Source organism: Eptatretus burgeri, chromosome 16, assembly GCF_056783735.1.
Source record: "Eptatretus burgeri isolate ZD-2024b chromosome 16, Ebu_testis_v1, whole genome shotgun sequence".
Taxonomy (NCBI): Eukaryota; Metazoa; Chordata; class Myxini; order Myxiniformes; family Myxinidae; genus Eptatretus; species Eptatretus burgeri.
This window is the reverse complement of record NC_140976.1, coordinates 6,124,351-6,137,905: the sequence shown is the minus strand read 5'-3', so window position 1 is coordinate 6,137,905 and position 13,555 is coordinate 6,124,351. Positions and strand designations below refer to the sequence as shown.

General features: G+C 43.3%; 1 protein-coding gene across 5 annotated transcripts in view; it reads right to left on the bottom strand.

Moving 5' to 3' along the window:
* Positions 1-287: 287 nt before the first annotated feature.
* The window catches only part of KCNJ10 (potassium inwardly rectifying channel subfamily J member 10), a 48,299-nt gene continuing 35,031 nt past the window's right edge, over positions 288-13,555 (bottom strand). For 3 of the 5 annotated variants that reach the window (XM_085859340.1, XM_085859339.1, XM_085859338.1), the window contains exon 2: positions 288-3,885. In XM_085859340.1, the coding sequence (XP_085715466.1) occupies positions 2,701-3,861 (1,161 nt within the window). In that variant the 5' untranslated portion in view covers positions 3,862-3,885 and the 3' untranslated portion in view covers positions 288-2,700. Of the gene's footprint in view, positions 3,886-8,553; positions 8,714-13,555 lie in introns of those variants that run through there. The other 2 variants (XM_085859337.1, XM_085859336.1) reach the window with 2 other exon arrangements.

Here is a 13,555-nt window from a genome sequence, read left to right as displayed (position 1 = left end):
CTGGCTTTGTGACGTCATAATACCATTTCCATTTCACAAACTAATGGAGTGGATTGAGCCTTTTCTTGCAGTGAGGATCTTTGGCATTCTGTGACTTTGTTGGCTGCTGGTCAGTGGAAAATACTCAGCACACCGTCAGTCGAGTCGACAGGTGCAGTGAAAACCGGCCTCCCGCGACGTCGCCAATAAGTTTCTTGGTTACTGGTGAAGGAAGTGCAAGGGTTCGGGGAACCTGCCAGAACTTACATTAAGATAACAAAAAAAATACATCGTCTTTCACACAATGCTCACCCTGGAAACAACGTTTATTTTCTCTCAATCCTTCTAAACAAGCTTCTGAAGCAATGGTGTTCCGAAGGACACATGATATATAACCGATGTAACGAGATTTTACTTTCATTAACATCTAAAGACATTCAAACGTCGAGGTCCAAGTCACACGTGACCGACACGTAACCATTTGTGCGAATTGATCCCACTCAAAACATTGAGCAGGTAAAGTGCAGAGCCGGAGCAGCAACAATGAAAACTTTAAAATAATCCGGATTATCTGATAATCCGGATTATAGATTAATCCGACAAATCCAATGAGAAGATGTCATGAATCAAACTGTTTGACAAAAGGAATTCAACATCTGTGCACATTCATTTGTGATCATTCATTGCCCTGATTTAATATATTCACACATTACATATATATATATATATATATATATATATATATATATATATATATATATATATATATATATATATATATATATATATATATATATATCATAATTATACAAGTTTATCAACTTTGAGGTTACAATGACATTTCTGCCGTTTTCTGGGGTGTAAGTAAACCCATGGGGGTGTTGTGCTGCTGATTATAAAATAAAGTTCTAAATATATTTCTGAAGTTATCTGAGTTGAATCACGATCCCTCCACTAGTTCACAATTTGTACTTTGTCGTTAAAATTTGTACTTTTCTTCAATTTCTTTGACACACTTGATCAAAATCACGTTTTACTCTCAATTTGCTGCTAATTTATAATTTGACAATCCAAGTTGATATTCGTTTTGTTTGTATTGATTATTCAGACCCATCAATGAACCTCTAGATCGTGAAGGTGACCCAATGGTGGCATCTAAAAGGCGCAATAATTCAGTTTTGCAACCGGTTTATCTTGTATGCAAACAAATGATACACTTAGAAGATTGAGATGAAGGAGGGCAGAAGGTAACTCACTGATAGTGAGACAGTGGGACGCAAAGTGGACTCAACAATAGGAGGAATGAACAGGAGGAGGAGGAGAGAAGGAAGAGGGAATGATTCAATGCTTACTGTTTGAGAAAGTCTGACTATCTGCATTCTCTTCTGGAATCACCAATAAAGCAACACCCCACTTTGTTCAATGTCAACTTTGGTTGAAGTGCACTTCTTGCGGTTTGTAATGCATCTCGATACACCTTGAGCAAATAATTCTGCTGCAAGCTATCTTCTCAAACTCGTTTGATCAATAAACCGGGATCTGAAAATTGGCTTCATCAGAAAGCTGGCACCTTATAGGTAGTGGCTCGATCAACAAACTGCAGGTAGCTCAAACTGGCTCAACCTGCAAATCAGTATCTTGAATTGGCTCCATCACCTCTTTGGCTTTCAAAGTGCCTTGATCAGAAAGCTATAAGCTTGCATACTGACTCCATCAACAAGCTGGCATCTCAAACTGGCCCAATAAGCAAGCTGTCATCCTCAACGGGATCGATCTTCAATGCGCCATCTATGGGTTTCTTAGTAGCATCACAAATCAAAGCTTTGACCGTATCTTTCACCTTAGTGATGGGTTATATATTCAATTCTTCCTACTATAACCCTGTAAAATGTCTTTGATCTCAATCCCATTTCTGACATCATTAATAGTCATTGTCAATTATGCTGTATGTGTTCCATTGGATTTCCTCAATCCCACTTCTGACACCATTAATAATCATTGTCACATGCTGTATGTGGTCTATCAGATTTCCTCAATCCCACTTCTGACACCATTAATAATCATTGTCATATGTTGTATGTGTTCCATCGGATTTCTCACAAACACCAGTTTTATACATTCATTACCTGTTCTTGAACTTCTGTCTTGTCTACATATTCAGAAACATCGTTTCATTGAGGTCTTCAAGACATCCATTGAAAGGCCCTTGGTGCCACATTTTATGATTCCTTTGTAAGTATAAGACCCAGATTTTTTTAGCCCTATCTAGGACAGCATCTTGCTTAATGTAATTAATTCACAATGATACTTGAACTTCATCACCATCATAATACTAAATCTAACCTACAAAGGCACTCACCATCTTGGCTCTGAACATGACAATTCAGTGAAATTAATATCCAACTATGCCCATTTGAAAGTCTACTGTTTGTCTTGTAACTTTGGGGGAAATAAGCTTGGGTCTTGCAAGCATCCCTGCATTTAGTTGGGTGAGAATAGTTTAAAATACTCCTTCATTAACAACTTAGATTACTTCGAAATTGCCTTTGCTTGACTCATCTCACAGATTAGTCAAACGCTGTATTCATCGTTTTAAGCAGTAACTAAATAAATTATGTGATATTAAAATGACCTTTTCCCAAAAGTCACGACCTTGTGTTATCTAAATAGTTAAGTGACAGTAAAAGCGTTTGATAAGAGAGAAGAACCAGCGTCTTTAAGTCACACATTGCTAACCCGGATGTTTGAATGCAAATCCACACTGGCGTTGTCGAGCAGCTGGTGGCAAGACGGGGACTGTTTCTCATTCTCAGTCTCAGCAGGTAGATCAAAGGCATCTGAGGAAGAAGGCGGTGTGGGAACGGGCCGGATCTTATCAAAGTCCCTGAAATTAGCAATGTACTTGCCATTAGCAGCCAGAGAAACAGTCGGGACAAACTCGTAGCCCCAGAGGATCTCGTTCGGTAGGTAGGAAGTCCTCACCTGGCACGCCGCACTCGTAGATTCCACTGTGCCATTGAGAAAAACCACCAGCTCAAAGCAACTATGCTGGAGATTTTCAGCGGTGAGATCGTGCAAAGGGCTTCGATGGTCAATCTCATGACAGAATGTGAGTGGGAGGATGAGGAAAGGGCAGTCTGACGAAGTGTCAACGTGAAAGTTAACGTTGGTCTGGTTCAGTCGAATAGTTTCCCCCTCACGTGTAACATATGTCTGTAAGAGTTTTGCAGTAACCTGACATCCGAGGAGCATGCTTTTCCGCATGTTTGCCACACGTACCATTAGGCAGAGCCGCCCGTTCAAGGTCCCTACAATGGCATGCTTGCTGAATCGAATGGTCTCTGCACGCTTTTTTGGTCGTGCAATTTTTGCCAGGAATGTTCCTGTGACAAAGATCTCGAGGATGGTGGTGAAGACCAGTTGCCCGATGAGAAGAAGTACAGCCAACGGGCATTCCTCCGTAATGCAGCGGAAACCGTAGCCGATGGTGGTCTGTGACTCGAGTGAGAAGAGGAAGGCCCCCATGAAGCTCTCAACATTCATAACGCATGGTGTGTGATTCTTTGGAGGTTCCAACATTGCCAGATCTCCATGCACTAATGCCAGGAGGTACCACAGGATACCAAAGCCAAACCATGTACCAATAAAGGTCGTTCCAAAAAATGCTAACTTGAGTCTCCACTTCATGTCGATGAATGTGGTCCAAAGATCTCGAATGTACAACAATCTTCGACCCTCAATGTTTCCGATCTTAACGTTGCTGCGTCCGTCTTTGGTGACCACACGTTTGCCATGTCGAATCAGAGACTCCGTTTCAGAAGCCAGAGTGATGTCTGGGCCGAGCACAGATTTGTCTTCATTTGTGTCGATGTGGTCGGACATGTTGTCCTGTTGTGATGAACGGAGCTGTGAAAAGAGACATATGCGAAAGGTATAAATCAGTACTGAAGCAGGACAATAAATATAAATACAGGTCATGGTGTCCGGTAGTACGACATATGGAGGTATGGCACTGGGAAAAAATGGCCACCCCATCAAAGGTGTACAAATTAATATTTTGGCTTCTACAGAATTTCAACCAATGGAGCAACATCACCTGGCAGACAAGTTATTACACAATGACATAATGTAAATATTTATTTAATACATGTTTGGCTAATTCATGGGTGGAAATGATAAAAACAATATAAAAGGTTAGTTGCACGAGAAGTGTGTGGGATCGCTTGCTATGGACAGGTGAAATTTCCTTACCGCCAGGTAAGCTTGAATTCTTCCAAAGAAGGAACGTATCATAATGCACTTCTCCATTAATTCACAGTGGTGCAGCTGCCTCATGACGTCACGCAATTGCACACCGATTGCGGCAGGATGGTGGGGGCAATTAAAGCTGTCCAGTCTGGGTTTGATTCCCGACCCGACTCTAAACTGTTTGATTGGTGCTTCGCAGATTGAATACTGCATCGTCCGTCCATTGGGTCGGCATTAAGCCGGGTGTCCCGTCTGTTAGCATTTCTTGGTGGACGTTAAATATCTCACGGTGTCTTTCACAAAGACCCCCATCAACCCCTTTCTGGTGAAACTCCCAAAATCCAGGATCACTGCTCATTTCCACTCCTTTGTTGCACCTTTTTCCCACCTGTGGAATCAACTGCCACATTCTCTTCAATCTCATCCTTCCCTCCAGGTCTTCAAGCTAGCTGTTAATCACCATCTCAGATCAGATCATCCCCAATCAGCCCCCTGAGTGGTCTAAACGTCCGACCTAATCCTTTGCATTGAGCAGCCAGTTGATGGTTCCTTGATTTTTTAAAAAAAATAAAGATCTTCTCAGACGATTCAACCAGTTTGTTGTTAATTTATTAGGTCGGTTGTCTACCTAACGGAATTGCCAGGTGCTGTTGTAATCCTGTTGGCATTTCCAAAAAAAATTTTTTTTGTTTTTTTCTAAAAAAAAAAAATTGTGGGGGCCTAAAACACCTCCCTCCCTAAAACACCTCGAAACACCTAAAAAAAAAACCTCCCTAAAACACCCACTAACGAATGGGGGTCGCGGATCATTTCATATTACCTTTCACATAGCGACAAAGGCAAAGTCACGATAGAGAGATTTAAAAAGAAATCAAACATTTTTCTTCAAAATTTTCAAAAGTTTTATTTTGCCTAAAACACTCCCCGGCACTCATTGATGAACCTCTGGAAGTTTGATGAAAATCCGTTCAGCCATCTCTGGGAAAAAAATGGCGACACATACAAGCATCTATCTTATAGTGCAGAACTGTGAGGACTCATTAATTTTTCTCTACATTTTGCTAATGTTTGTAAGAAAGCTAATGTGTCAACACTTTTGGCCAATCGGTGTGGCCCTTCCAGGGAGCCAATGGATGCCAGACCTCTCGTCGGGTCAAGCCAGATTCGATCTGTGACTTGCAACAGGCACCTTGTAAATCGGTCCGAGCCTGTTTCACGGTCGGGTTGTCGGTGACTAAACCGTCTCCCCCACCAGGTTTTCTGGTGGAGCAGGGTGTATGATATGGACACCCAGCAGGATTAAAAACAAAACCTGTCAGAGGAAGGAGGAGCTCCTGGTGAGCCAAAGGGCATCCAGATCTGGCACCAAACTGTCTGCAGACGTTCTCCTGCAGTTGTGTTACATATTTTTTTTTTCTTTAGGAGGTTGGTGGCAGGACTTGTACTCTGGCTACCATAAAACCCTTCACTCCACAAAACAAAAAATGCAAAGAAATCTGAAAACCCACTCCGTGGAATTGCCACCTGTGCAGCTGCTCTCCGCCGGGCAGCTCACCAACACCGGATGATGGGATTGGGGCAATGCCTTCAGGACCCCCACTCCTTGATTACAGGAGGAAAACCACAGGGTAACCTTCCCGGGTCAGAATGTGGGAGCATGTGTCGGGGAGGAGCTGAGATGTCGTCTACCAGATGGAGGTCTCCTTGGGTTAACCTGAGGCGGTTCCTTTGGGTGGGTGCCTAGAATGTCCTATCTCGAAGAGAGGATGATCAACTGTCTGTTATCATGGTGGGTGGTTACACCTACTATTGGTCTGATTGCTCTGATGGTTACCATGCCCAGGGAGTTGCTGGAGCTGTGTCCAATAAGCTGCCTCCCATGATAATGAGATAACACCGGTCAACGAGCGTATTGTGAGACTAAGGATTCGTCACTCCTTGGGTGTCATTCCACTGGTCTCTCTATCTGCTCCGACTGAGGAGAGTGATCTCACCATAAAATACGCATTCTCTGCCATGCTTGAGTCTGTGGTTGATCATTGCCTGACTTATTCCCAGTTGTTACTAGAGTTCGTCAGGGGTGTGTACTGGCCCCAACACCTTTCAGCACTTGTATGGACAGGATTCTGGGGAGAATGTCGGAGAGATCAAGCTGCGGTGCATCGTTAGAGAATGTCAAGATCTCTGACGTTGATTTCGCAGATGATGCAATCATCTTTGCGGAGACTCTGGATATCCTTTTGGGGGCCCTCGAGATGCTGATTGAGGAGTCGGAGCTGCTGAGATTAAGTGTTTCCTGGGTCTAAACTAAGATCCAGGCTTTCAATGACATCTTGGATGCTGCTATCTTATCTGTACCTGTTTGGGGTGAAGATGTTGAAATCATGGAGAGATTCACGTACCCTCGCAGTGATATCATGTCTCTGCTGGATGTGAGCCAGAGGTCAATAGACATCTGGGTCGGGCCTGGAGAGTCATGGATTCACTGAATCATGGCATGTGTCGCTGTCGGTTCCTGTGCAGGACAAAAGTCTGAGTCTTTAGGTCCTTGGTGCTTCCATCCTTGCTCTACGGATGTGAGACTTGGACTCTCACCAGGGATCTGAGATGGAGACTTAGTTTCTTTGGTACCAGGTCTCTTCGGAGAATCATTGGCTATCGCTGGTGGGATTTTTCTGATGCTGATTCTCTCAGCGATGGAGCCTCGTGGGTGAAGGAGGCTAATGGGCTGATCATGTGCCTTGTGGTTGTAGCAGGTTGATGGGCATCTCAAGGAGATTGGGATGGGCCAGGCATCTGCCTGGGGAATGGCCAGACCGAGGCCCCTGGAGTACCTGCGGAAAGTGGATGCAGTGACGTGCTGCTCCGTCGCATGCTCCCACACCTGGCCTGACCGGAATGGATGTGGTGGATGTTGTGGGTTCCTCTTTAAAAGGAAGCTCGTCATCAGGACATGTGCGAGTTCATGTCCTTACAAAGCAATTCTCATTTCTATTGATGAGTCACTCAACACAACAACATTTAGTGGTGATTTTTGTTTGAACACCACCATCATAACCAGCACACTGCAAGGAATCATCACCACAGGACTATTGATGAACAAACATCTGACAATGAATTAAATGGATTCCTCTACCTCTTGATACACACTCTTGTGTGCAGCCTTGTGGCTGCTGGTTCCATCATTCGTTAGGGACACAGCTGTGCCACTGATGCTGTGCCCCTATACCAGTACACTGGTACTCATTTCGCCAACCTTGGAAGGATGACCGGCTGAGTCAACTCCACCTGGTGTTAATGCAGCACGAAATGATGTTTAACCCAAGTTTTTGATAACTCCTGTTCATCAATGATCATACAACTGTCAATATGTTCGTTTTTTTCGGGCAAGAAGGGTCTCGGTCAACCAATCACGTGATGCGATCTGGGTTTGAGGTGATACGTGTGATGCAAACACATGGAAGCAACACCTGGGGGGGGGGGGCGATAAGGATCGATGCTGATTGTAAGACAACACCGATTTCATGGATGATGAAGGCATAGGACATTTCCGTGCTCAGGAGCGCTGTAGGCCGGATGACAGGCCTGTCATGGTTGGAGCAGGCAATCTTCATGAAACTTTAGTTTAAGAAAAGGAAAGTTTTGAGAAGTGTTTTGGAAGATTGGGGTTGTTCACATTCCTCATGAGGAACATCGAAGCCACTTCGAACCTTGGGTGCTAATTGCTTCCTGCTGGGGAAGAAAAATGCAGAGTGCAGATCTTTAGTCTGACATTTAATTTACCTTTAGAACAATGTTCATAAGTGTGGAACTCAACATGGAGGTCGAGCATTCCATGAAAGGAAAGCTCCTTCGTTTGTCACCATCGCTTCCTCCACTGAAAGCCTTCCCTTTGACCCCACATTTCACCCTCGTGTATTTGTTTGCCATCAATTCAAACTGCTTGAGAGGGTGAAAGGAGATCATATAAATTATATAATGGTGGTTGTTTAGGATGGTCAGGGATGGAAATATCACACGTTGAGGAAATGGAGTTTCCTCATGAAATTGAGGATCTCCACCAGTCTGACCACTCCTCATTTTCATAAATGCCAAGGTGAGCCAATGAAAAAAAGCCAAGAATTCACAAGGTTTCGGAAAAGCGGTGATAATAGAAAACCTAAAGAAAACCAAAACGCCAAGATGAACAATGAATAGTCAAGATCTTGTGAAAAAAGCCAAGGAGTGGTCACACTGATCTCCACGTGAGTCTGCAATGTCGCAGGTGGGTGAGTTGTTCCCATGTATGATCCTGTTGGTTTTACTCCAACAAAGCGAACTGATCACCTGGGATTTGATGACCTCGAGAAGCTTTATCCTCATTGTCCCAGTATTCTTCAGGAAGAATAACCAAACACAGGATCGGCGAGGAGGTCCCTCACCTCTGACAGCTGGCGGACGTGGCTCATTGGCGGACAGCTGGCGGACATGGCTCATTGGCGGACAGCTGGAGGACATGGACAGTGATATTTATCGGTACTTTCGAGTATTTTGAATGGTAGGATTTGTTTGGATTGTTTTCATTTGTATACAGGGTGTCCACAAATTACCGTTCCAAATTCAAAGCGTAATATAAAAATGAAGATTTTTAAAAATTGTCAAGATTTATCAGATCATCTTATCACATTCATCACATCATCATCATCATCATGACTTGGTCTCTATAAACCGGGTAACTCTGCTCATTATTGTGGGGATGCTATTTGCAGTGAATGTGACGTCATGCGTCACAGTGAACTGGAAACGAAAAAAGTTTTAAAAAACTTTGACAAATGTTCTTTGTTTGCGAAATGTTATGTATGTATGTATGTATGTATGTATGTATGTATGTATGTATGTATGTATGTATGTATGTATGTTATCTTACTTGGAACGTCCTTATCATTACTGATTAGTCAATATATCCATTGACGTTTTTACCATGGTTGGTTAACCCTTTGCGTGCTGCATTGTTTATGGCCATATGGTTCCCTGTTGCTTTATAAAAAAAATTTTCATAGGACTGTGAATTTCAAGTGGTATTTGCAAATAAAAAATAAAAAAACCCACAACTTCGGTGTCAAGTTAGACAAATAACTAAAATTCAATCAAACAAAAAATTGTTTCAATTATTTTTTTATCTCGTCGCAAATCTGTAAACACAGCACACAAAGGACTAAAAAAATTTTTTTTTGTGTGTTTTGTGTAATTGTGGTAAAATTTAATGTACGGTAGTTTTGAGTCAAATCATGTAGATTTGTTTGATAGGATAAGTGAACTAATGAGGTGCACAGTGCATGCCTATCAATTCCACATGAGGGTTTGATACCTTTGTGTGCACTCCAATCATTTATAAAATAAATATCAATTACAAATAGGAAAACTAGAGAGTTCATAGAACACCTTACCCTACGCAGTCTTGAGAAAGAGGACAAGGGAAGGGTTGTTTATTTTTAAAACTCTTGCTTATTACATTCCCGAGCACGATCTGTATTGTTACGGATGTGGAAGCCATTTGCACACAGACGGTCTGTAGTCCCCGCAGATCAGTTATTTCGATAAGTATGTGTTTATAGTTAGGGCCCCACCCCCATGTCTAACGGGAATTACATGTGTGCGCTTCGGGTTTCTTTTATAGTCAGGTTTGTTTGTTTTTTTACATCTTGAAGCCGCACAACGCCAACAAATCTTCTTCGCTCATCGCCTCAGCTCCGACACCACCCCTTGTCCAATCAGGAAGCTCATCACCTCAGGGCTGGCTCCACCTTAGCCAGGTGGAGTGTGCTGCCTGACCGATGAGGGGAGGCCACCTGTCGCCCGACAACCCCTCGTCCAATAAGGAGGCGAGTGGGAGGGGAAGAAATCCCTCGGAACTGGCAAGAAGAGTAGAGTGGTTGTCAGGACCAGAATGTACTGCAGTCACCGTGGCCAATTCCTTTGTGGTGGCTCCTCATGGTGGCGAGGTCTGCGGTCCTTTGCGTTGGCTCCTCATGGTGGCTTGGCCTGCGAATGTGGTCTGCGGTCCTTCGCGGTGGCTCATCGTGGTGTTGGAGGCCGAGCAGCCAGGGTCGTGGGCCCGTGGATTTTGGAACGTGGGTTCGAGTCCCACCGTGGTGGTTGAAGTCCGGTGTGACTGCACGAGGCAGAAAGGTACCCGGCCAGGCTCTGGTCCCCCAGCTCGCCTTCCCTCTGGGCTGAGGGGCTGAATAAAGACCCACAGGGTCCATTTCTTTTGGGTGTGTGTGTGTGTGTGTGTGTGTGTGTGTGTGTGTGTGTGTGTGTGTGTTTGTGTGTGTGTCCGTGGGCCCCGTCTGTAAGTAGAAACTGTTAAGTGCCTGTGTTCCTTGTAAATTGCATTTCATTTTATTCGTGATTAAGTCTGCTCTGTGTCTCCCTCCCGATTATTGTAATAACCTCCTGTTAAATGTACCAGCTCGTTTTCTGTGCTTTCTCTCATTGACCCAGCACGGTGCATATTGAGAATTAGGGAGGCCGTTCGTGCCGTAAATTGTTCATTTGGTCTGGCGCGGCTTTAGTAACTTCCGCTCGGGTATGCCGGGTCCGAGTCGGTGATAGCGACTCGGTTCGGACAAAGTCAGCCGAGGGTGTGGCTTCCCCGATAGTTAGACGGTGTGGGTACTTAGGTAAGTTGGAATTAGACAAGTGGACCCTACCTCACGCCGTCATATTATTGGCAACCACGGTCCTCTAAGAGTCTAAGTGACCCGTCGACTCCGGAGTTATCCGGGGTGACGACCTTTCAATTCCGGTGTTCGGTGGGAGACAGCCCGACTACTCCATCTCACGGTCGTCCTCGCCACCGAACTCGGCACCACAACAATACTTCCGAGGAGCCGCCATTTTGTCTGAATCTCGATATTCCTCAACTCTGAGGACGTAAAATGGTGTAATTTTTATCCATGTGCCGCTAAACTGGAGGTTTTAGGAAGCGCCAACAACACTATTTATGTTCGACAGTGTCAAGTATATAATTGAATTGAAATAAAATGAATAAGTTTTGAACATTGTGGAAAAATATCACTTTTCTCCAGAAGTTTACTGCCGTTGATGCCCCGTCTTATGCGCCACTTTATCTAACACGTTACATTAGTTATCCGTGCCTGTTGTGTCCTTCCTTTATGATGTCACAAAAAACAGTCAGTTTCCTGTTTGGAATGACTTTCAATGTCGTTTGCCAGACAGGTTAAAAGAGTAAAAAATATTAACTTCAGGCTTCACTCTTCTTTGCGCGTGTGCGATCAGGACGAGATTATGTACAATTTGCCAAATTCCAAGCTTAAGTACTGATAAACTGGAGGTTCGTGATCCGATTCATGTCCTAGTGTTCAAAATATAACAATCAATTGAATCAAGTACTGTAGTTCCTCGATTACAGACTGACATCTGCAGACAAACAGAGTGAACCAACTGTTTATCACCCCACTTTTTGGTTTGTGCGTGGGATAATGAAATGTTAAATATAAAATGGAATTTGTTTTTGACCTGTTTGTTCAAATCTGAGGACAAAGGACTTGGCTCCCATGTACAATATTGTGTTGAGTTGTCTATCGTCAACTCGTGTTCTTGTCCTGATAGTAATATCTGTACAAGTCTCTCCTAACCCAAACAAAGTTTCTCCATGATAATGAGCATCACACGATGTATAATCCTTCGTTTTGTGACGTATGCGGTGTTTGTACGTCATCACTGGATCCCTCAAGTACAATCAACAGAGTATGAACGGCCGGCTTTGCCTGAAACCTGCACACCCTGCTCAGCATGAGGACTCGTCCAATCCACATGGCACCCTGATCGGCACCATATGGCAATGGAGCAACTTGGAGTGGAATTGCTCCGATTGTCAGGATGTGTACCATTTCGTGTACCATATTGTGCACCGTATCGTGTACCGTATCGGGAACCATATCGTGTACCGTATCGTGTACTATATCGTGTATCGTATCGTATACCGTATTGTGTATCGTATCGTATTCCGTATCGGGTACCATATCGGGTACCATATCATGTTCCGTATCGTGTATCGTATCGTATACCGTTTCGTATTCCATACTCTGTACCATTTTGTGTTCCGTATCATGTATCGTATCGTATACCATATCGTGTAGCATATCATGTTACGTATTGTGTATCGTATCATATTCCATATCGTGTACCATCTTGTGCACCTTATCATGTATCGTATCGTATACCGTATTGGTACCATATCATGTACCGTATCGTGTATCGTATCGTGTACCATATCATGTACCGTATCGTGTATCGTATCGTGTACCATATCATGTTCCATATCATAAACCGTATCGTGTACCATATAGTATACCGTATCGTATTCCATAACGTGTACCGTATCGTGTATAGCATCATATACCGTATTGTATACCGTATTGTGTACCGTATCATATACCGTTTCGTGTATAGTATCGTATACTGTATCGTATACTGTATTGTATACCGTATCATATACCGTTTCGTGTATAGTATCGTATTCCGTATCCTATTCCATATCGTGTACCACCTCGTGTACCATATCATGTATCGTATCGTATACCGTATCGGGTACCATATCGTACACTGTATCGTGTACCCTATCGTGTACCCTATCGTGTACCGTATCGTGTACCGTATCGTGTATCGTATCGTATACCGTATCGTATCGTATTCCGTATCGGGTACCATATCGGGTACCATATCATGTTCCGTATCGTGTATCGTATCGTATACCGTATCGTATTCCATACTGTGTACCATTTTGTGTACCGTATCATGTATCATATCATATACCATATCGTGTATCGTATCGTATACCGTATCGTATCGTATTCCGTATCGGGTACCATATCGGGTACCATATCATGTTCCGTATCGTGTATCGTATCGTATACCGTATCGTATTCCATATTGTGTACCATTTTGTGTACTGTATCATATCATATACCATATCGTGTACCATATCGTATACCGTATCGGGTACCATATCATGTTACGTATTGTGTATTGTATCGTATTCCATATCGTGTACCATCTTGCGTACCTTATCATGTATCGTATCGTATACCGTATTGGTACCATATCATGTACCGTATCGTGTATCGTATCGTGTATCGTATCATGTTCCATATCATAAACCGTATCGTGTACCATATAGTATACCGTATCGTATTCCATATCGTGTACCGTATCGTGTATAGTATCATATACCGTATTGTATACCGTATTGTGTACCGTATCATATACCGTTTCGTGTATAGTATCATATACCGTATCCTATTCCATATTGTGTACCACCTCC